The sequence below is a fragment of the Trachymyrmex cornetzi genome, unplaced genomic scaffold (genome assembly GCF_001594075.2).
Source record: "Trachymyrmex cornetzi isolate Tcor2-1 unplaced genomic scaffold, Tcor1.1 scaffold156, whole genome shotgun sequence".
Taxonomy (NCBI): Eukaryota; Metazoa; Arthropoda; class Insecta; order Hymenoptera; family Formicidae; genus Trachymyrmex; species Trachymyrmex cornetzi.
The window spans coordinates 2,506,299-2,528,527 of NW_017296157.1; the positions used below are offsets into that span (position 1 = coordinate 2,506,299).

Sequence of the window (22,229 nt, forward strand, 5' to 3'; positions counted from 1 at the left end):
TTTTTGTGTTGCTTAGGATTATAAATGTTTCTATTTGTAATGTAATCTACTACAAACGTTAAAAGAAAACAAACGCATTCACTTTTGTAGCAATCAAAGTTTCAGAGTTAAAACTACATTCGTAATAAACTGGACGATGTTTATTGGCACATAAGTATATACAGGGTGGGCCATCTATTGGTACGTTTTTAAAAATGCGATCAAATGAGCATACATTGATATTTTTTATTAATTTTTTTTAGAGGGAGCCACCAACAACAAAAAAAAAATTAATAAAAAATATCAATGTATGCTCATTTGATCGCATTTTTAAAAACGTACCAATAGATGGCCCACTCTGTAATTTATCGTAATTACATGAATCGCTGTGACCGACACGTGACAGTGGTCGCCCCAAACGCGAAGATTGCCTCGTCATCTCGAGCCAGGTTTTATTTGTCAAACGTTGAGAAAAGTAACGTGTATTCTTGTAGTGATTAAGGTTTCTATTTCAAAACAACACGCTCGGAATAAATTGAACCTCGAACTGAACGCTATTTATATATTTATCGACACATATACAGTGAGTGCAAAAAGTATTAAGACTTTTTTTATAAAAAATCTTGTACGAATATTTTTTGCTCTCACCGTAGATATATTTTAATTATATGAATAGTTGATAGCTAACACACAGTAGTCTTAAAATGCGGAAATAGCTTCGTTGATCGATTCTTCAAATGATTCTGATTCGGGTCTTCAGGCCGTATGCATAGTCCGTTCTTATTTCGTTCTTATTTCTAAAATCGTCTCAAGTAAGGTCTTCAAATGTTAATACTGCTCTGTGATTGGTTTCCGATGTCTAAAGATTGTAATCAAGACTTAAATATAAAAACCATCTATAAATACCTTCTTATAATTCTTTCTTTCTCTTCATGTGTAGGAGAAATGTTTGTCCAATTAAGTAGAACAAGTCACGATAAATCAATGTCAAAATGACGTTAAAATCAAGCTTAAAATGAATCGTAAATTACTGAAAAGTGACTTTTAGGCTCGGTCCGATTCACGCTCACAATACTCTTGGAATTATTTCATTGTTGTTTATCAAATCTTTAATAAGAACAAATGATGTTTACAAAAATTGTGAGCGTGAATCGAACCTGTAGTTTTGTAGTGATCATTTGGAGTTATTTTGATGATTAATTCTGCATAAATTTCTAAATAAAACACATCACGATATAACGTAAAAATAATGTTAAAATTAATCTTAACTAATTGGGAAATAACTTTTAGTAAATATCTTGAAACCATTTTGACGTCATTTTGATGTTGCATAAATTTATAAATAAAACATATCACGATACAACATCAAACTAATGTTAAAATAAATCTTAACTAATTGAGAAATAACTTTTAGTAAACATCTTGGAACCATTTCGACGTCATTTTGATGTTGTGATGATTTGTGTTCTGTTTGTATGAATTCCAAGTAGAACAATTAACGATAACGTTAAAATACTGTTAAAATGAATCTTAACTAATTGAAAAACGACTTTTTTAGTTATCATCTTGGAATAATTTTGTTGTTATTTTGAGGTCATACTTAATAGTGATTTGAGTTCTGTTTGTATGAATTCCAAGTAGAACAATTCACGATAACGTTGAAACGTATCTTAACTAATTAAACAATTATTTCTAGTAATTTTAAAACAATCATTTCGGAGCAATTTCGACGTCATTTAGACCCACAGCTTGGATGGCTTCTAACTCTTAAAATTGAAAGTAATATGGCCAATGAGCTAGCTGCGTTCGGTGTATTTGACACGAGCTCAGTGATTTTGTTGATTTCATTAATCTCGAGTGCCGCGGACGTCGCGGTCGGGTCGTGCGTCGTGATCTGTCGTCACGCATGAGAATTGAGAAGGAGGGAAGACGAGGACGACGCGGTAGGGGTCGGCGCGCTTCGGGAGACGCGGTTCCACGAAACGGTATATACTGGCGCACGATGACTCGCCGTGGCAAACACGCGCCAAGCCGTTTCGCGGGAGGAGAGGAGCGTCACCGTCGCTTCGCGTCACCGAACCGCACGAACAGCGAACCGCGGTTTATTATACGGCCCGAGTCCGTGCGTGCATCATCGTCCTCGTCGCTGCCACTGTCGTTGCGCTTACGTAAGTCGCGATCCGGGTTTTAACTGCTTTTGACGACACGACACGCGGGGACGTCGGGAAATGTCAGAATAGATACGATCGTTGCCACGACGTGAAGTGCAGGAGAAGACACGAGGATTTTAATATACGAACGGCAACGAAAGGATCGAATGGTACCGTTTAACGGGGCCGCGCCGTGGAATGGTGACCGACGGCTCCTCTTATATCAACGTGACGCCACAACGAGACAGCGTGCACGTGCGGATGATAATCGGGCTACCGGCACAATCGAACGAGAGTCACGGCCGTGCGGACGAGTGGACCCCGACGGCGGAGGATGCGATCGCGCGCGCTTAAATTGCCACACGGACCTCGAGTGATATGTACGTATCGTATTTTGTATCGCGCGTGCCGTGCCAAGACACGAGAAGGCGCGGAGCGGGACTTCGAAATTTCCCGCGCGGACGATAAGCGACTACGTTCAGACCCGTTAATCTCGGCAACGTTCAGACGCGTTAATTGACGGCAATAACGGCGAGTTAAGTGCGAGTTGAAAACGAAAAAGACGAGTAAAAATAAAAAATAATAATAATAATAAAAGAAAACGAAGGAAAGAGGGAAGAACCGTCGCCGTGCGATCGGTTTTTTAATCGCCGAGCGATTATATTCGGCGATTCTCGCGATACTCGCGAGGAGGAAACAACCTTAATCCGTTGGAACTTTCACGGCGAGAGTCACGTTTACCCCGCGACTCGTGCTTCGTGATTCCGTCGATCACGTGATATCTGCGCGCGGAGTACTTGGCGAGGAAGGCGATTGCGCGCAGTCACTCAGACAATTTGACGATCTACGAAACGTACGCTCCACGGCCGTTGCCCGTTTCTCATTATTGCTCACGTAACCTGGTCTTTCGGAACGCACGGTTTACAACACGACGCTTACGCCGTACGCGCCGGGTGCGCGCACACGCTGCATGTAGTTGATGTAGTACATGAGGACTGGCGAATGCGGGATAACAATACGCACACACACATATACGCACACCCTCCCGCTGATTTCATTGGTTTCGCCGGTTTCGCCGGTTTCGCAATTCGCGGTCGCAATTCGCAGGTCCGTGAGTCCGTCGTGTCGCGTGGTGTCCCTCGTATCGGAGGGCTTTTCCGTGGCTTTTTCCCAGTGAGAGCCAACACACGTGCGCGCTCGCGCGCATGTGCTCCGCGTTAACTGCGTGTGCGAGGGTGTGTGCCGTTCCGTTGTATGTCAACGCGTGTGGCTCGCGACGACAAGTGCCGGCTGAGTCAAACCGTCTCGCACGCGGCCGAAGATGGAGAACACGACGTGTCCGACTAACGCGCTGGAGAGCGCGAGCGTGCCCGGCCTGATGATGCTGCTCGCCACGTTGATCGCCGGCGGAATCGTCCTCGTGATCTGCTACGCTGTAAGCCGGCGATCGCGTTCCCGCCAGGACTCGAAGAAAAGTAAGCATCCATTCTCACAAAGTCCATCCTACCGCGGCGTCCGCGGCTTATCCGCGTGCCGCTGGTCGCACACACATACACGCACACGCACGCACACACACATACATACACGCGCGTGCGCGCGCGACTCTTCGCGCCGGCCGCGGCGGCGGCGGCCGGGCCGAGCGAAAACCGGCCTGTTATTAAATGCCTCACACACTGGCGGCGCGCGACACGCTCACGGGCTGTTCTGGTTCGTCGGCCACGTTTCTTCCTTCTGCACATCGGAGCATTCGGAGCCGAGCGACTTCTCGCGCCAATTTCGACGCGTTTTAACTCCGCACGTTTCAAGTCCCCGTCGTCTCGGAGCAAATTTCCCAACTTGACATTTTCTGTCTTTGGCTTCTCTCTCTCTCTCTCTCTCTCTCTCTCTCTCTCTCTCTCTCAGAAATAGAATCGTAAATTTTTAATCGAACATAAAATTCGTAGTAACAAGTTTCGAGTGGAGAGATTTATGGTTGTACCGAAAAAGATGAAAGAAAGAAGTAGGATAATAAAAGAGAAACGAAAACAGATGTGAGTCACATGGTGGCGTCCCGATACGTTTTCAGGTGTTTTGATGATTATTCTCAGACCTTTCCTTTGTTGATCGTAAACAAGGTGCATACTTATGTTTGTGTTTTTTTTTAGAAAACACGAACATCGTTCTAACCTTCCTAGCATTCAATGAATAACAAAGGTAAAAACAATATTTGTGTCGATTGTCTCTTAAAAGGAAAACATTTGCGTCAGATTAATATTTTTAATTTACTTCTCATTTCTTGTTGGGCAAGTTTTCCAATACATATTGATTTAATACATTATTTATCGCTGAGGAAAAAGAGATGATTGTGGAATCTCCAACAATTTTCTGTCATGAAGTTCGGATCTGTCACGTACCTACGAGATCTTGTGAAAATATTTGACTTACTAACTAAAGAGCTTAAAGTTTTTCCCTACAAAATCGTTTTTTTTTTTTATATATTCTTAAGAGTTTTTGTTATCGTGGATTAAATAAAAGACGTATTTTTACTTTAAAGATATTTTATACATATTTTCAAAATGTTAACAAAATTATGAAAAAATTACAGTTTATTCTAAATCATATTTAAAAATAATACAACAAATTTAATGACGGTTTACTATATAGATCATAAATTATTTTAATAAATAGTAATATTTTTTAAATCTATGCTCTAATAAAAATATATAGAAATGTATTATCAAATAAATAATAAAAATCTCAATTTTTAAATATAAGTACATTATGTATTCGAGATTATTTACGTAGAGTTACATTGCGATGCATGAACTAATTATTCAGTAAATAAACAAAATATTTATTCGTTCTATATCTTTGCAACTAATCAGTGAATTACAATGAAACTTTGCATAAATTATTTTGAATATTTTAAGTACTTATATAAAAGAAAAATGCAAGTTTTAAGGGAACAAATATCTTCTTATAAAAAGAATTAAAGAAAAATAAATAAGAACTCGCTTGACGTTCTCGTGCTGTCGTAAGAACGATAAAGTTTTTTTTTTCAATAAAGTTTTCTCGGAAATCGAACGAATGGACGCACCGGTTCGTCCTGCGAGTTTCCCGTTAGCCACGATTCAGTGCGTGTCCCGTTTATCTCCTCATCTGTGGTTTTTTATTTTATAAAAATGAAGCCGCGATAGATCGTAGAAGCACTATCCCGCGAAATCTTCGCGTTTCAATAAATGCGTGGCGATCACGGTTTCCGTTAGTCGCGTGTACTAGACGAGGCGTTGATCCCGTTAGCGCTTACGTGAAATTTGCGTGACGATGTTGCACGTGGACGATTGCGAGCAGAAGAATAGTTACCGTAGACGTATGCGGTTACACGTGCATCGACACCCACTAGCATAGTGCTGGTAATGTCACCGGGCATTTAAAGTGACATTTAGAAATGACGCAAAGATGCATGCACACTTCGAAACCTACGATCCAAATCCAAAAATAAAACAGCTATCAAACTCGCAACACGCGTGTAGAAATTTATTGCATCCCTGCCTCACCATTTTGTTCCCGTAGATCTTTCGTAATGAAAGTCACTTTTTTATGTTTTCATCTTCTTCGAAAAGATCAAAATTTTGCTAAAGCATTTTCGCGTTGCTCCTTTAATGAGATTCTGAATATTTTAGTTAACTTAAGTCAACTTAATTACTTCAATTTAATAGAGTTTTATCTTAGCTCAAATTAGTCAGTTTAACTACCTTAGTTTAATAGAGATTTATTTGGAGAATACTTTTTTAGTATAGGTAATAATCATAAAAATATAACTAAGCTGTTTTTATTAAAGTATTATTAATTTATGAAGTACAATATTTTTATAAACCTATATTTATAATAACCGTATATCTTCAAATGTGAATCTCGAAAGTAATTCTCTCCCTTGCTCCGTTATAATCGTATGGCTCACAATTAGAGTTACGAAATAAAATAATCATCTGTAGTTATCTCATTATTTGTGAATATCATAGTTTCTTTTAGTTTTGTATATATGGATCTATACACATACATATATTACACATATTGTATTTAAAAACTTCTCGGTAAATAAAGCATTATTAAAAATACAAACAGGTATCCATTTTCATAAATGATGCAGGAATGAAAGAGTTAAATCGGTGCTAAAAAGTCACAATTATATCAAAAGTTTTCAGATGATTTAAATTTTCTTCGAAATTATGAATGAAACGTTACGTCAAAGATACGCAGAACGCTATTAGTAAAACTTTTGGCATAATAACAACAATTTGGCACAATAACAACTAATCATAGTGGGTTTAATATTAACTAGAATTTTGCATTCATTTATTTATAGTATTATTAAAAATTATTGAAACAACTGAAAAAAAACTCTTAAAAATTTCCATATAAGCGCAAAAATGTAGATCTTACTTTGAAAAGGATTTGGCGAACTTCTAAAGTCAGATTAAACGTTTTTTGGCTTTGCAATCTTAAAAAATCAAGGATATTAGGTACTTATATACATATATATTTCATAAGGCAGGAATTAAATTTTCACGACTTTTTTATTCATGTAAATGTCTTGTTCTTTATTCATGTAAAAGTCCACGGGCCGCGGATTATTGACCCCTGTCCTTGAACGTTGCACATCAAACGACATGCGTCATTCATCGTCTTATTTCTACGCATTTCTTATTTTAATTTATCGTTCGAACGGCTGTTACACAAATGATGTTCACGAGTAAAACTCGATAATTATTTCGTAAATAAAACGATATGTAATAAAGAATTTTCTACGTCGCAATTTAACAAATGTGAAGTGTACAGAGAAAAAGGGAAGAGATGACATATTGCTTTGAAACGATTTTTTTCATTTCTTCAAGAATAAAGAAAAACCGTCTGTCACATGTGTATTTTGCTCAAAGTTAAAAAAGGGGAAAAGATAAAGACGATGAGAGAGAGAGAGAGAGAGAGAGAGAGAGAGAGAATATATGTGTATTTCTCAGCGGGAGACATAAAACATCAAATACAGTAAAATATTTAAATTATTACTTTGTTTTGAACATTTTAGATTTCAACCTTTGTGAAGTTAGCTCCTAATTATTCAAAAAATGAAGTTTTTCAGAATGTTGTGACACCCTGAAAAACTTAATTTTATATATATATATATATGTATACATATATAGTTGTAGAGTTTTTGATAGTTTTAAGAAATAATTTTGATCATTAAGGACAACAAAATGCGATTCAAAAATATAGGTTTTATAGGTAGCGCTCCATTTTTTAAATAATTTTTTATTAGAGCTTTGGATAGATTTCATATATGGTAGTTGTAGAGATCTTGATACATTTTCGAAATAGTTGCATTCGAGAAAGTAAAAAAACGGGATTGAATACTCAAAAATTAATATCTAAAAAATAGTCGCAATTTGAAAAATATTAATTTAACACAATTTTCACGTTAAAATTTTTTATAGAACTCTGCAAGGAGTATTCAGAACTTTCGATAGAACTGCCTTAACTTTAAAAAAATTTGTTTTAATTTTACTACTAATCGACATCTATAACACTATTAAATCTATAGTGTTAAATTTAACGTAATTAAGTGGCCACTACTCCTACTAAATATATATATTATTGTTTTATATTAAAACAATAGTTAAATTTAATACTGTGTACTTATATAGTGTTAATTTAAATTATCGTTTTGGTATAAAATAACAATATATTTAGTAGGAGCAGTGTAATGAATTAAATTAGATTTAATTTGTTACTATAAATTTAACAGTGTATAGTTGTTCGTAACTTTTTCGATTTTATGGACTTTTGTTATTAGGACTTTTGATAGAACTCCGTGGGGACTATTCAGAACACTGAACAGAATTCCTTGAACTCAACAAAATTTGTTTGGAATTTTACAATTACCAAATCAACATAGATTTTTCACAAAATCGGTTGAATTGAAATCGAAAATGTTACGAGCGATTATAGGAATAGAATTTAGTAGATGTAAAATTAAAAAAAATTTTTGCTGCGTGAAGTTAGCCCTCATATCTTTGAATCGCATTTTTATGCCTTTAATGGCCAGAATTATTTCTTAAAACTATCAAGAACTTCGGAACTATCTATCAGAAATCTATACAGAAAAAATTAATTTTTTTTTTTAATAATAGGGTCTAACTTTACAGGAATTAGATAAATTTCATATTCTAGATTCTAGATAATATCATAAGGAATTTTATCGTACTAAAACAATTGAAAAGTATGCGAATTCTTTTGTGATTTTTTAAATTCTTTTTCAAAAAGAAGTTTACTGAGTTTACTCGAAATTTGCATTTATGAATTTTTCTTCGATGTAATTTCTGTAGCTTATTAGTATATCCTTTTGCATTAATTTTTATTTACAACATATATAAAATATATTTTAGAGAATTCTGTGAATAAAAGTGAAGCAAAAGATACATGTATAAGTACGAATTTTGGGAAATATGTGAAATTCTAAGTAATGATTGCGCGTACAAGAAATGATCTCATAACCTTATACTTAATATATATGCATATTAATTCTAGTATACTCATCTTTCCGTTTAATTATGTGACCGTTTTTTTTATCACGTTATAATTGTATAGTTATAATTGTACACACGCTTTGATATTCGTAGAATGTACAAGCAAACATTTCTGTCTATATGCGCTCGCAACAGATGTTTGAATTATTATCTATTTCCCTCATAACTAAGACAGTCACGTCGCGATTACGAAACTGCTTCTTATATTACTAAAATGAATTCTAGTATTACAATTTTATTGAGTCTCTTGAATACATCTCGCATCTGATATTCGTCGTTCGAGTTAAACGGTGAAGTAAGGAGAATCTTGTAGCTATAATGTAAGAATATATATTTGTTGCGCATAATAATGGTGAGATTGCTACACTTGAGGCTAAATTTTGATTAGCTGTTTATCTGTCGTCTGTTTGGTCTGGAGATCCAACAGATCGTGGGAGAAACCTTATTTACGAAGATAAAAAATTTCCTATAAATCTTATGCCATTAACGGCAAATTTCATTTATAAATATAGGGATTGCTTACAACAAATACAAAATATTTATTAAATATGCTATAAACAACAAATTTGACAATTAAGGGGGGATTTTGGTTTAGAAGCTTGGGTTTTAGGTTATATTTATGAATTTTTTCTGAAAAATTCGTAAGGTCTATTCAAATCAGAGTTTTTCCTACATATTAGTACATATTTCAAGTATTTTTTAGAATTTTTTAATTGTAATTTTTCAAGAAATAAGCCTTATATAAATAGTTTATGTAAAAACCATGAAAAAAATAAGGCGCTACACGGTGACCATGATTGCGGCTGTTCTGCTCGTCTGAAACAAAAAGACTAAAGAGACTCTTAAAGCATTTAAGTTTGGCTATCGTTTGACCTATGATAAAAAAAAAATATTAGAAAGAAAAAAATGACGTCATTTTGAAAACTATTTTCCGATTTTTTCGAATTTTTTTATCTTTAAAGTGCTGTAAAATAAATAAAAATAAACATTTTGTCTTTATTGTAGTTCAGACGAGAACTATATAGCGTTAAAGATGTGCGCAAAATTTAGGCGCGATTGGTTAAATGGATTTTGAGAAATCATGGTTACCAGTTAAGAAAATGCTGTTTCGAGAAAAACAAGTTTTACTGGTTTTAAATGAACACATCCTTTTCTTTTCAAAGAGGGCGGAAACTTATTCCCATACCCAATAAATATATCATCACTATCCAGGACCATAAAGGGCACTTTTCTCCTTCTCGTACATATTTTGCAGAGTCGCTCTTTTGTCTCTGAACTGTGATCGTTGGTCTTTCCCGAAATATACAATGCTTTTTATCTGCGCCTGAGCGAAGGGCGGAGCGCGCGCTCCTTACAAAGGCACCTATATTCCAGGCACTATATCTTTGTAACCTTTGCGAATCCGCAAAAATTCTTTTACGTATTTATTCTACAATCCAAATACATGCAAAAAATACAAAAACATCGATTTTTTTTACCGTCAAGCCAGGATTCTTCCTTAAATTTTGCAATCCTTTTGCGTATAGCAAAATTATTTTTTTTCGTGTTGCTTTTTGCATTTACTTTCTGATTAGTTAACACTGCGCATCTCAAGAGTGAAACACCTTTTTACACACTGAGAGAAAGGATTTTGTTAATTTAAAAGCCACCAGTGCCTCAACAAATGAGATTTGTAGATATAGTGACAACAAATTATTGTTTTAATTCGTTGTGATTGATACTAGTCTGCTATTCCAACCGATTATTAGTAATAGAAGCAATTAATTTATGTAAAACTTAACTTATTTTTTGATAGACTTTTATTTGCTAACAGTACTGATTATTTTGATTTACATCGTAAATTGTGTATTATTTGTTACATTAACGAATAATGAGAAATTATTCGCAATAGTAATTGATTGATTTGTTTTTTTTATCAAACCACTACATTTGTCATTCCTTTTTTTGTTGCTGTAATAAACTCATTTCTCTTAAGGCATCATGCTGGGTAGTTAGGTGTGGATTCCTGTCGGAATCTGCAAAGAATCCGGATGTTAAGTTAATTTGCGATAAATGACTAAAATCGGTGAAAGTGGTCAAACAAATTGGAGAGAAGAGAACTCATTCTTGAAAGGTTTTTATAAATAGCTGAAAATAAGCTATCGTTTTCATTGTTTGTTTTTTCTACACAGGGCAAACTTTCTACTAGCTAAGCTAAAATATTGAAACCACTAGGTGTCCGTCGAAGATTTATGGAAGCTTTACAGACAGAATACCTACATTTGTGTCAATAGAGCAATCTCATTCCTTTATACGTCATTGAGTCAATAATTCAAAACAGAGCATCGAATTCTATTTATTTCTTTTTCCTAATTCTAGAGTTCTAATGTATCGTTAAGGCCCAGTTTCACAACTGACGGTTAATTCTTAACCGAGATTCAACTTATTTCTCATCTTTTTCCAATTCTTGAAAAGAGATAATGAATGATTGTGAAACTGGGCCTAAAGGATTAAATTTAGGTATTCAGAAAAGTCAATTATTTAGAAAGGAAATCCAAGTAATAAATAGCCATTGTATGAAAAAAAATTTTTTTTGATGATTGAAACGTTATAAATTTTTTTTCTGTTTTGACTTATTCACCAGTTATTGACCCAGCGATAAGAAAAAGAAACATAAAATATGAAAGTGATTATTGTTGTATACAAGTGTATCCATAAATCTCCGGTCAACATCTGTTTGTTGTTGTATTTTAGCCTAGCAGGTAAAATTTATAGCGTCGAGACACTGTGTCTCCTAATGTCGATTCGCAAAACCTATTATTTCTCTCACAAGACGTCTGTCAGAACGATCTGGGACATATTCGATTCTTTTTGAAATGTGAAAATTTAAGAAATACATATTTTTTTATATTGGCCCAATTTGAGATTTAATCTTTTCGTGACCAGCGAGACACGTGTGTCTCACTAAGAATTTTTTTAGAATATACCTAATTATTTACAATACATTCTAGTTTCATTAAAATTTATCAATAAAAATTTTAAAAAAATTAAATCGGTCATGAAAAGATTAAAAGGTGAAACAACCTTTCAAACTTAGTAGGGGGGGGGGGGGGTGAAAGTATTTTTAAAATATTAGATTTTTGAAAAATCTAAATACACAGCTATTATGTATAAGTATAAAAAATCAAAAGTTTTATTTGAAACTTTGTATGTATCTCACCATTTCCTTGATAATTGCCTTGAGTCAAATATAAGCATCAGCTTAATTTTTAAGGGATTGTTTTATTATTTAAATTTTAAATTGGACCGATATAAAAAAGTACATATTTTAGGTTTTTATGTTTAACAACATATTTCAAAGAGAATTGAATCGATTTGGAACAGTTGTGGCAGACCTCTTGTCAGTATTATAAATTAATCTAATTAAATGAGAGAAAGTCTATATTCGATAGTGGATCTTAGTGCTATTTCTTGTGTGAATTTATATACATCTTGATTCTGCATATCGCGCGATGAAATCTTTTTACTTCTACCCTGGCCGAGGTAATATTTTTTGCAATGAATTATTCGCAGTTCTTAGAATTCCATTAACGTATGACGATTAATAATAATTCTAATTCTTGTAAAAAGATGCTTATTAGAACATAACAAGAAATGCTTATTAAAACATAACTGAACATTTAAAAAATTATTAACTACTTGTACAATTTAATAAGCGATATTATTATTCAGATTTTGCTCACGAATGCGTTTTAAGATTAAAACAGATTTTGGCATATGATTTGCAGAATCACACAAATATATATTTAAACACTAAGATCCGCGGTTTGAATAGGCTTCCTCTTATTTAATTAGATTTATCTTCATCGGTCTAAATTCGTATCATATTGGTTATAAATTGAGATGGAAAGAGAGGATAACTTAATTTTTCGATATTTTGGAAAAAATATATTTTTTAGGAAGAATTATATTCATTTTGTCTAAATATTTTCGTCGTTATATACATATTATATATATATATATATTTATATATACACAATCGTTTAAAAAAAAACTTAATATTTGTAGGTTTTTTAATATTTTGACAGGTTGTGAGATTTTACCTGTTTAAATAAAAAATAATTCGAATCAAAAACTCAATAACAAAAAAGGAGCACATACTATAAATTAGGTGAATGAAAAATAAAAAAAAATGCGAGCACGAGTTAAACTTCACCTTCTTATTGTTAGATATATTCTGAAGATTCACTGTACTCCGTTAAAGGAATAAATGTAGTTTGAAAAAAACCAGTTTTTTTTGTTCAATTAGACTATGAAAATTGAAAAGATTTAAGCTGCTTGGACTTTATAACTTGAACATGAAAAGATTTGTATCCTCGTTTTTTCTACAAAATATTTCTCTAAAATGTATTTTTATAGCAGAAAAAGAAGAAAGAAAGTTTTTGTTTCCATTTATGACATGGGCTATTTCACTTGTTGTGCCTACACCTGGTAGCTTCTCAAATAAATCTTTTCTATGCGTAGAAAATTTCTTTTAGCAGACGTACCGAATGTGTTTTGAAGAGCATAATTGTCTATTCAATATTTTGTAAGTAATTTTTCAGACTTTCGTACGCACGTCTATTTGTCGAAGTCGAGTCGATCACTCGTAGGACGGATCGCAGGGTGGAAGGAACGCACTCTGATCAGGCGGCATGCTGGCATGCGCATCGCGTGCGATGATATAAATAAACTGTGTACGCGTATACGCGGACGTATCGCGTGCGTACACGTGGATCTGATCCGCGATGCGGCGCGGTGCGGCGCGGTGGCGAGAGAAACGCTCAGGGACATAGCGCAATGGAAGGACCACGTGGGTGGAATGCATAAGTGCACGTATTCCCGTTGTTAAAATTTTGGAGTGCGACCTTGCTTGCCTCCGAGACAAGTCCTCGTTCATGCGACCTCGAATAATCACACTTTACGATCGCAGGACTGCTTATACGCGCACGTGTACGATACACTTATGATATATTGGTTAACGATTGAAGGAGAGGATTTTCTTTATGTTTTTTTCTTACTGTTTTCATGTATTATGGAATTATTTGGAATAGATCTTCGATCAGAATTTCTCGATTATTCCTTAGATTTTTATTGTGCTTTCTAGGAAAAACAGAATAATTTCGATCAGAATGCATTCCAAATAGTTCTATAATATAATACATGTCCTGTTTTATTTTTGAAAAAATTGCACTGTGAATGTTGTAAATTCGATTTCGAGAGAAAATAATGAAAAAAAAAATAGAATTAATATGAAATATAATCTATTACTTGAGTGGTTTGAGTTATTACACCCAGAGAAAAGTTTCTTTGATTAATATTTTTTGCTACACAGAGATATTTAATTGCTGAGTTACATCGGATAATAATTATCATCGCTTGACTCCTATACGCCTATATATTTTTGTTTCTAATTATCATCGCATTATGAAAAAAATGGGCGTTTGTCAAATGAGATAACATTCTACATTCTACGTAATGGTACAAAAAAGAGATAAGGTAAAATAATTTCATATAATTAAAACTCTATAAGTTAATAACGCTATGTAACTAAAAGTTCTCAAATTCGGAATTGAGTTAATTTCTGATAATATGGCATGTAATAGGGTAGTATTAGATAGCGGCAAATACTGAATAATCTTTTTAAACTATTTTCAAAAACGTGTTGCAACTGTTATCGGAGAACGCGAATGGAGCAAAATGACTAATGTACATATTTCACGCGAACTTAAGATTCTTTAGTAAATAGAGTTACCAAAGAGAAATGTCTAATTTTTTTATATAATGAAGTTGAGATACCGAAATTTCAAAACAAATTTTGGAGGGACATGTGTTACTTATGCAACTCATACGACGCACGAATTTTTTTTCAAATGCAAATATTGGCGCAAACTTGCACTTTATTTGAGAATTTGTTCAACACATAATGTTTGTGTATATAGCTAAAAAGTGAAAGTAAAATGATTAGCTCGACTAATAATTCTGTAGTATTGAAAAATAAAAAAAACATTGCAAATATATTTCTTAATATTTGCGGATATATTTGCGGGCATATTTGCAAACGTCCTTTCCTTCATGTCGACTTTGTAACAGTTGTCTTGCAACGAGAAAATATTTTTTACAAAAAATGCTTTTTGTCTCTGCTGTCAGAGTTACTAGACACATGTGGTTGAGGCATGTGATTCCAAGATATTGTACCTTTTGCTAAACTATTGAGGAAATTTTTTCGGTCGCACCTGCAACGAAACATCGCATGCTGTAGCCATGTGCGATTTAGTGTCTCATTATTAAGATGGGAGCAATAAGGAAGGAATGATGGATAACACGAAAGTCAAGTCGAAGTCGAAAGTTGCATTGATTATTTATTTAGATAACAAATTTTCTCGTGCTTATTTGACCGCACTATTTGAACATTATCTACTGATTAAAAGATTCACACATGTGTGTATTCTTTCAACAAAATGAGGATTTTGTTTTAATCAGCAATGAGTTAAACCCCTTTTTCATAATATGGACTTTAATTTCTAAATCATTTAATATAAACAATTTAAATTAATGATAAAAATAATTTAATGAATATGCTCAATATCTGTAATCAAAATGACGCGTTGTATTTTAAACGTTTAGGCATAAACATTTTGTGCTTTAATGGCTAAAACTATTTGTTTAATTTATCTAGAGTATACAAAACTATTGAAAAGAAAACTAGAACTTTTAATAATTAATGAGTTTTTCTACGATATGATAATAAATTTACGATATGATATTAATCTCATACATACTGGGTATAGTAATGCATATATAAATAATGCATGAAGAAATAAACTGTGAAAATATAAAAATACTTTTGCCTTCGTAAGTAATAAAAAATTTCCAGGATTCCATACGATGGAAAATTTGTAGGATTCCGTACGATGAGAAGTTTGCAGAATTCCTGCGATGGAAATTTCCAGAATTTCATGCGATTTTCGTAGATAATTCAGAATGATATGTTTTTCATAATTACACGTGCGCGTAATTACATTATTTGCAAGAAAATATTAAAGAAAAAAGAAAAAAAACATAATTTTTTTACTGCTCATATTTTTGAGTAATTACAAGATTATGAATTGCGTCGCGCGTGTATATTTTTCTTTCATTTAAATAATTTAACTTCCCCTTAAGTTTTTGTCGAAGGCGAGAATTTATTCTTGGAATACTCAGCGGACATCGCAAAACATGTGGATCGTGCAAAACCTTATCGCGCGCAATCAACAAATTAATGCCACTCCTATTATATATATGCGCCAGGCATTACGTTATGTGCGAATTGTCTAATAAATATGCCGATGAAAAAAATATTAAATTTTAAACAAAGTTTTATTACTATTCTACTTATAATTTTATATCTATTATATGGATAGTAATAATACGTATTATACGAATATTTATTATACGAATATCTACATGTATAATTTCATACGGCTATGATCGCATATATAAAATTTGATGATCGATGATGCATAGCGACATACGCTTCTAAAATATTCTAAATAATTTTCCATTTTGTTTCTGCATAATACGATAACATTTCTCTGCTTAAATACTTTTTATTTATATATTTTTATATTTTGTAAAACGGAAGCAGAAGCCGTGACTATTCTTAATACAAATGTAGGTGAAATTATTATAAGACTTCATTTATTTATTTGCTTACGTACGCGACATGTTGTAATTACATACGGTTATATTATCGAGACATCAACATGTTATGAAGACAGCGGAAAAATTTAATGAATGCATAATGTATGTTTTGCAGATTTTTAAAAATTGAAATATAATATTTAGAATTTTATGCGCATTTGATAATTTTAAGAATTGTATTCAATATTCAAGTATTATGCTAATTAAAATGCGGAAAAAGAATCATATTTGAAATTTTTCTTTATTCTATTGAATTATTCTTACAATTAGCATTGATTGCTATTGTACGATATTAAAAGAACTTAATTAATTATGACATAATCAAGAAATGATATAATCAAGAAATGCTTTGAAAATAATTAAACATGGTAAATGTTTACTTTGAGGAATGCTTCTTTGATGATCTTGACCTTGACGTATATTGTCAAAATCATGATCTGAGTGACTTCTAACAGGTTTTAGCCGTCGTTTGGTATTCGTTAAAAAGTTATTAATAATTAAAATTTGTAATTATTTCCCAGTTTTGTATTGAAATCGGATGAGTCTAGGCAGGGGGGAGGATGTATGGAGTGGACTATCTAGGGAAATATGAGTTTCTAAGCAAAGTGAGATCCACCCCATCTCTCTCCCTGCCTAGTCTACGACTTTCCATGCGAAGTAAGGTCCACCTCTTCCTTTGCCTAGGGGCGTAACGCTTTTCTGCGGGAGGATCTTGTTTCGGCAATGGGAAAGATGGGGTGGATCTCACTTTTCGCACACATACACTCACGCGCGCGCGCGCGCGTTGTACGTCCTTAGGTAGGAAGAGGTATTTGTAAAACCTCTGTTCTCCCCTCTGCAGAGGAAACTCACAGGATCCTTGGATCTTTTGAAATTTAAGGCCCTGTGACGCCCATGCGAGTCTGTATGGCCTAGATGAGAAAAGAAGGAAGGGAAATGAGATAGATCTTGTTTCGCATGGAAAGTCATTAAGCAGGGAGATATCCTTCCTGAATTGGCAGAAATAAGATGTTATTTAAACATTTTTTTTGTTAATATATAACTTTTTAATGAGCGATGGCCAAAATCTGTTAGAGGTCACAACATATATTAAGGTCATTCCCTAAAGTGAACATTTATCTTAAATTCTTTCTCACGTTGCATTTTTACAATTTTTTAATTACTTGATGATTGTTAATTAACACAACTCAATCTTGTAACAATGATAAAATAAATAGCAATAATAAAATTAATTTCGTCTTTTTTTTTAACATTAAGGCCTGTAATTAAGTGCGTTTTATTATTTTATTCATACTTTTTAACAATATCGAAATTCCATTACTAGTCTCGTACGTTTTTCAAGTTTCGATGATGGAAATGTAGCGGGAATGGAAGGGTAGTGGGGACTAAGTGGGAGACTAAGGCAAAGAAAACTTGGACCACTCTTGACTTTTCGAGGGTTGTCCTTTCAGGCCCATCATAGGTTGACTTTAGGTCTATTAGGCTCATTTTGTACCGCCCATAGATCACAAAAGTACACATTCAGTTGAGTTTTCGAGATCATTTTAGTTTCTATCCGAATTTCAAAGCGAATAGAACTATTAGCACGAGCAGTACATTTCGATATTGTCCAGTGTATTACGCGAGTATATTAAACATGGAATATGCGTGTGAGCATGGCGTATGCCATTTTTTATATTTTGGAGTTCCAAATGTGCTCGTGACGGATCCGCAGTTTTCGAACATTAAACCATTTTGGTATTGCACCAGAATTCCTGAATTCGGACAATTAAGGGTTCCTGATATACATAATGTGCCATATGTACCTGTGGATGAGAATGTAGTGAATTATGTCTTCAACGCATATAATGCATATAATGCATACAACATCAATGGCAGTAAATATACTATTTTTTACTATATATATTTTTTTAATTTTGCTCGTGCTTGTATAAAAATATACCGTCCAAATATAAGTTGTTGACTTTATTTAAATTTGTATATTTAAAAAACTACTGCTTAAAAATTTACACAGTATTTTTTAATATAATTTTTGAGAATTTTTTTGATAGTATTTTGATTCGTGAATTTCAGGACATTCTGTAGAGTAAAAAAAGATATAAACTCTATTCTAGGTATTTATTTCAATATTCGAGCGAGTAATGATTAAGTAACAACCAATTATCATAAAATCTGAATTTATTAAAAAAAAATATATATTTCAAAATGCGTGCGTGCATTGCGTGTTTGATAAGTGCAATTGATACGTGTTTTTATAACGTCTATTTATTTCGCCCAATAATTTAGTATTATTGGCTCATACGAATGACTTTATTTTTAGTAAAAATAATGTTTTTTTAAATTAAATAAAACAATATTTGTGGCTCCAAAAATAAAACCAATAGATAAAATACCTGTGTGACCTTCCGCCTTTGTTAATGCGTAAATTATTGTATATTCGATAAAATACAAATCGCAATTAGAATGTATTTACTAAATGATACTTACTAAATGAAGTAAAATGTAAACTCGTACACGTTTTGATGCTGGATTTAAGCCTTCTTTAGTGCATAATTAGTGTACAAACTCGAGTACGAGTTCCAGTTTGTACTCAATTTCATTAATTATCTCATTGAAAAGGATTCATCCTGATTTGAAACGTCTGTGGGTTTACATTTTATTTTTAACTTTGTTTAGTAAGTATATTCTAATCGCTTATGAATTGTATTTTATCATTAATGAATATTTAATTTATACATCAACAACCGCGGAGATTATTACCATGTACGCATTTTTTTATTGAAATAATTTTTTATTGCTTATTATTCTAATATGTTTAGATAATATTTTGTTAGCTTTTGCTTCACACGTGTGAAGAGTTTAAATAGACCTTGGAAGTTCCGACGGAAATTCCGACTTTGAATTGCGAGATTCATTCGCTCAGATTCTGAGTTTCAATCTCGTTTGGAATATTAATCGCTTTGTTGCATTTTGTGTGTTATAGCGTATTACAGTAATGAATCCGTTCCAATATCGCACATGTATATGTCATCACCACCACCAGTACCAATGCAGCCCCGCGAGGGTAATAAACGCGCGAAGAACAATAAGAAACGTCAAGCCCAGCAAGAACGGGTTCACCCTTGGATGATAGGTACGCTAAAGGGACATACCGGCCTGGTAAACGACATGGACTTTTCCAGCAATGGCAGATATCTCGCGAGTTGTGCCGATGGTATGTACTAAAAAAAAAAATAAAAAGAAATATTTACTCTCCTCGCTTGCGTAACTCTAATCGGTGACATAATATACTATACGGAAGGTATTATAAAAAGTTATTTGCGCCGTTTATGACGTCATTCGAAAACTGATAAGAATTCGCTTTGAGAAAATTTATCTTACTCTTAGTAGAGTTTACATTAAAAATATTAGTTTTTTAAACGTTGAATGCTGATAAAAAAATGTCGAATGCTACATTGCTTTTCGACTTAAAAACAGATAATAAAATTTTATTTTTTTTTATTACGTGATTTTTTCTAATGTTAATAATAAAAATTTAATTCATTATTTTTGTTATTTATATTATTAATTTGATAATAATATTCGTCTCGCGATTTTATCAAAGAACTTATGTTTTAATTTAATTTAATTATTTTAAGAATTAAATTATTATCAAGTTTAAATGTAAAAAATTTTAAATATGCACTGTAAACAAGTATGTAAAATTACATACACAACACGTGTAAAAGTTATACAATTTGTAGTGGCAATGTATAAAATTGTACGTTTTTACAAAAATTAGTACTTTTATCTCTATAATTATCTCTATAATTATGTAAATTATGTCTTTATATTACATAGAAAATTTTTTTTGCAATAATAGTATATTTCATAATTTCTATGTAAATGTACAAATTTTTCTAATATTATATAACACAATGATAATGTATCACATATTGCATTTTTGTTCATACATATCAACAACATAGCTTAAGAAAAATTGTACGTAATTCAGTGTGTAAATATACACCTTTAATAGCGGGTCCCAAAATTATCCGCTATAATTATTGTAATTTTACATATAATTTTTTACAGTGTTTGAAAGGTCATAATTATGAATAAGTGCTGCCGTAAGAGTTACGTTATAACAGGAAGAGCTTTTTTTTGTTTTTAATATATTTCGATCTGTTAATATAATGATCCACACGACGCGAAGACGCAATAAATTACGCGACTAATCGTTCAAACTTGCAAATCGGATAATGTATTTTTTATACGTTATGTCGTGCGGGAATTATTCGTGCATATTGTGTCTCGTATGTAGATAACTAGCTCGTATGTAGACACTAGCGGCATAGTATCGCCTTTCTCTTTCTTTCTTTCTTAGCTGATTTTCCATTTTGCAAGCCGCATTTCCCATCACAAGCTTCCCGCAATTTAGAATCGATAAAGTCTTCGTGTACATGGCACTCGTATAAAAAAAACTTTTTTTTGCGAAGTAGCTCGACCATTTCTTTTCGTTTGTGAACAAATAGTCCGTTTACAGTAGAGAACACTGTGCATCTTTAGTCGATACTAATCCTGATGTCTTGTAAGAGATTAAACATAAACATTTTATCTATATGAACTGACAATTGTAAGTCTGGGCAATATAAATAGCCGAAATATATTTTGCAATAAATTATGAAGTTTCGAGTTAGATACCATGCCGCTAAATAGGTAAATAGGAAAACAATCCCGCAAATATCGTGAATAACATATTGTGGAGAAAATATAATAAAAATGCCCAGATATCAGATTGATTAGGCATTATTAGATAAGAATGTTAGATCGCGATAGGTGGATTTCATCTGGCACATCAGGGAGAAAACAGATTATTACGTTTTTAGTGGGTCATTGACATTTGATGCAAAATGCAGTGTGCAAAATTTCGTACTGATGCAAAATACAGTGTGCAAAATTTCATTATCTTTATAATACACGTTGTAATTTTCTGTCTTCTAAAGCGTTCAACTTTGATAAGATAAGGGACAAGACGCACACAAACTTGCATAATCGTATTCGCGATTTGCGAGCTTTGTTTTGCTCTTTGACAATTCTAAATTAATTTTTTCTAAATTAGCCGTTGGAACTTTCTGCCCGATTTTCACGTCGATCTCTTCTTGCCGCTTAACAGTCTCGTGCATAAATATGGCATATAGCAAGCTGTGCATAAATATATGGCGTGCGACCAGTGCGACCCTTAGCAATCGTACTGAATAAATTTCGATGATTGGTAGAAATCGATCTCATATGCATGGACCGCCTCTTAAAGACAGAATATCATACGTCTTAATCATGCACATTAATCATGCGCCTTAATCATGCGACATTGTCGTCTGACAGTTCATTGCCAAAGCATGAAAGGTAAAGAGGTGACAGTAAGTATGATATCTACCACGAAAATCAGGTCAAAAGTTGTATTTAATGCCGACCATTGTTCTGAATAATTTAAATAATTTAAATAATTTAGCTAATCACAACGTTGACGGACACGCGAATAAATTAGGATTTCGTTTTAGAGATAAAATTTATTTAACCTTTAAGTAGTGAGGGATGCTCAGATTATCCCAAACAAATTTTATCTTTATAGTTATAATTTTTAATAACATGTGTACAGAGTTAAATTTACATTATTTTATTATATCCTTACGAGACAGAGAAATATAAAAATAATAAAGTTTTAGACTTCTGAACAATACTTTTTAATTTTCCTTTTCCAAAATACAAGATTCTTAAAGTAACTATATGTGGGATGCTGTTGCTACCTACGTACTTGAAGGTTAATAGGTTGACGCAAAATCTGATCTGATTGCGTAAA

At 33.0% G+C, this 22,229-nt stretch overlaps 1 protein-coding gene across 2 annotated transcripts in view; it reads left to right on the forward strand.

Moving 5' to 3' along the window:
• Positions 1 to 1,945: 1,945 nt before the first annotated feature.
• prage (RNA exonuclease prage) overlaps positions 1,946 to 22,229 on the forward strand; it is a 28,711-nt gene continuing 8,427 nt past the window's right edge. Inside the window, exons 1-2 of one of the 2 annotated variants that reach the window (XM_018503327.1) lie at positions 1,946 to 2,509; positions 19,374 to 19,604. In XM_018503327.1, the coding sequence (XP_018358829.1) occupies positions 2,464 to 2,509; positions 19,374 to 19,604 (277 nt within the window). In that variant the 5' untranslated portion in view covers positions 1,946 to 2,463. The other variant, XM_018503326.1, reaches the window with a different exon arrangement.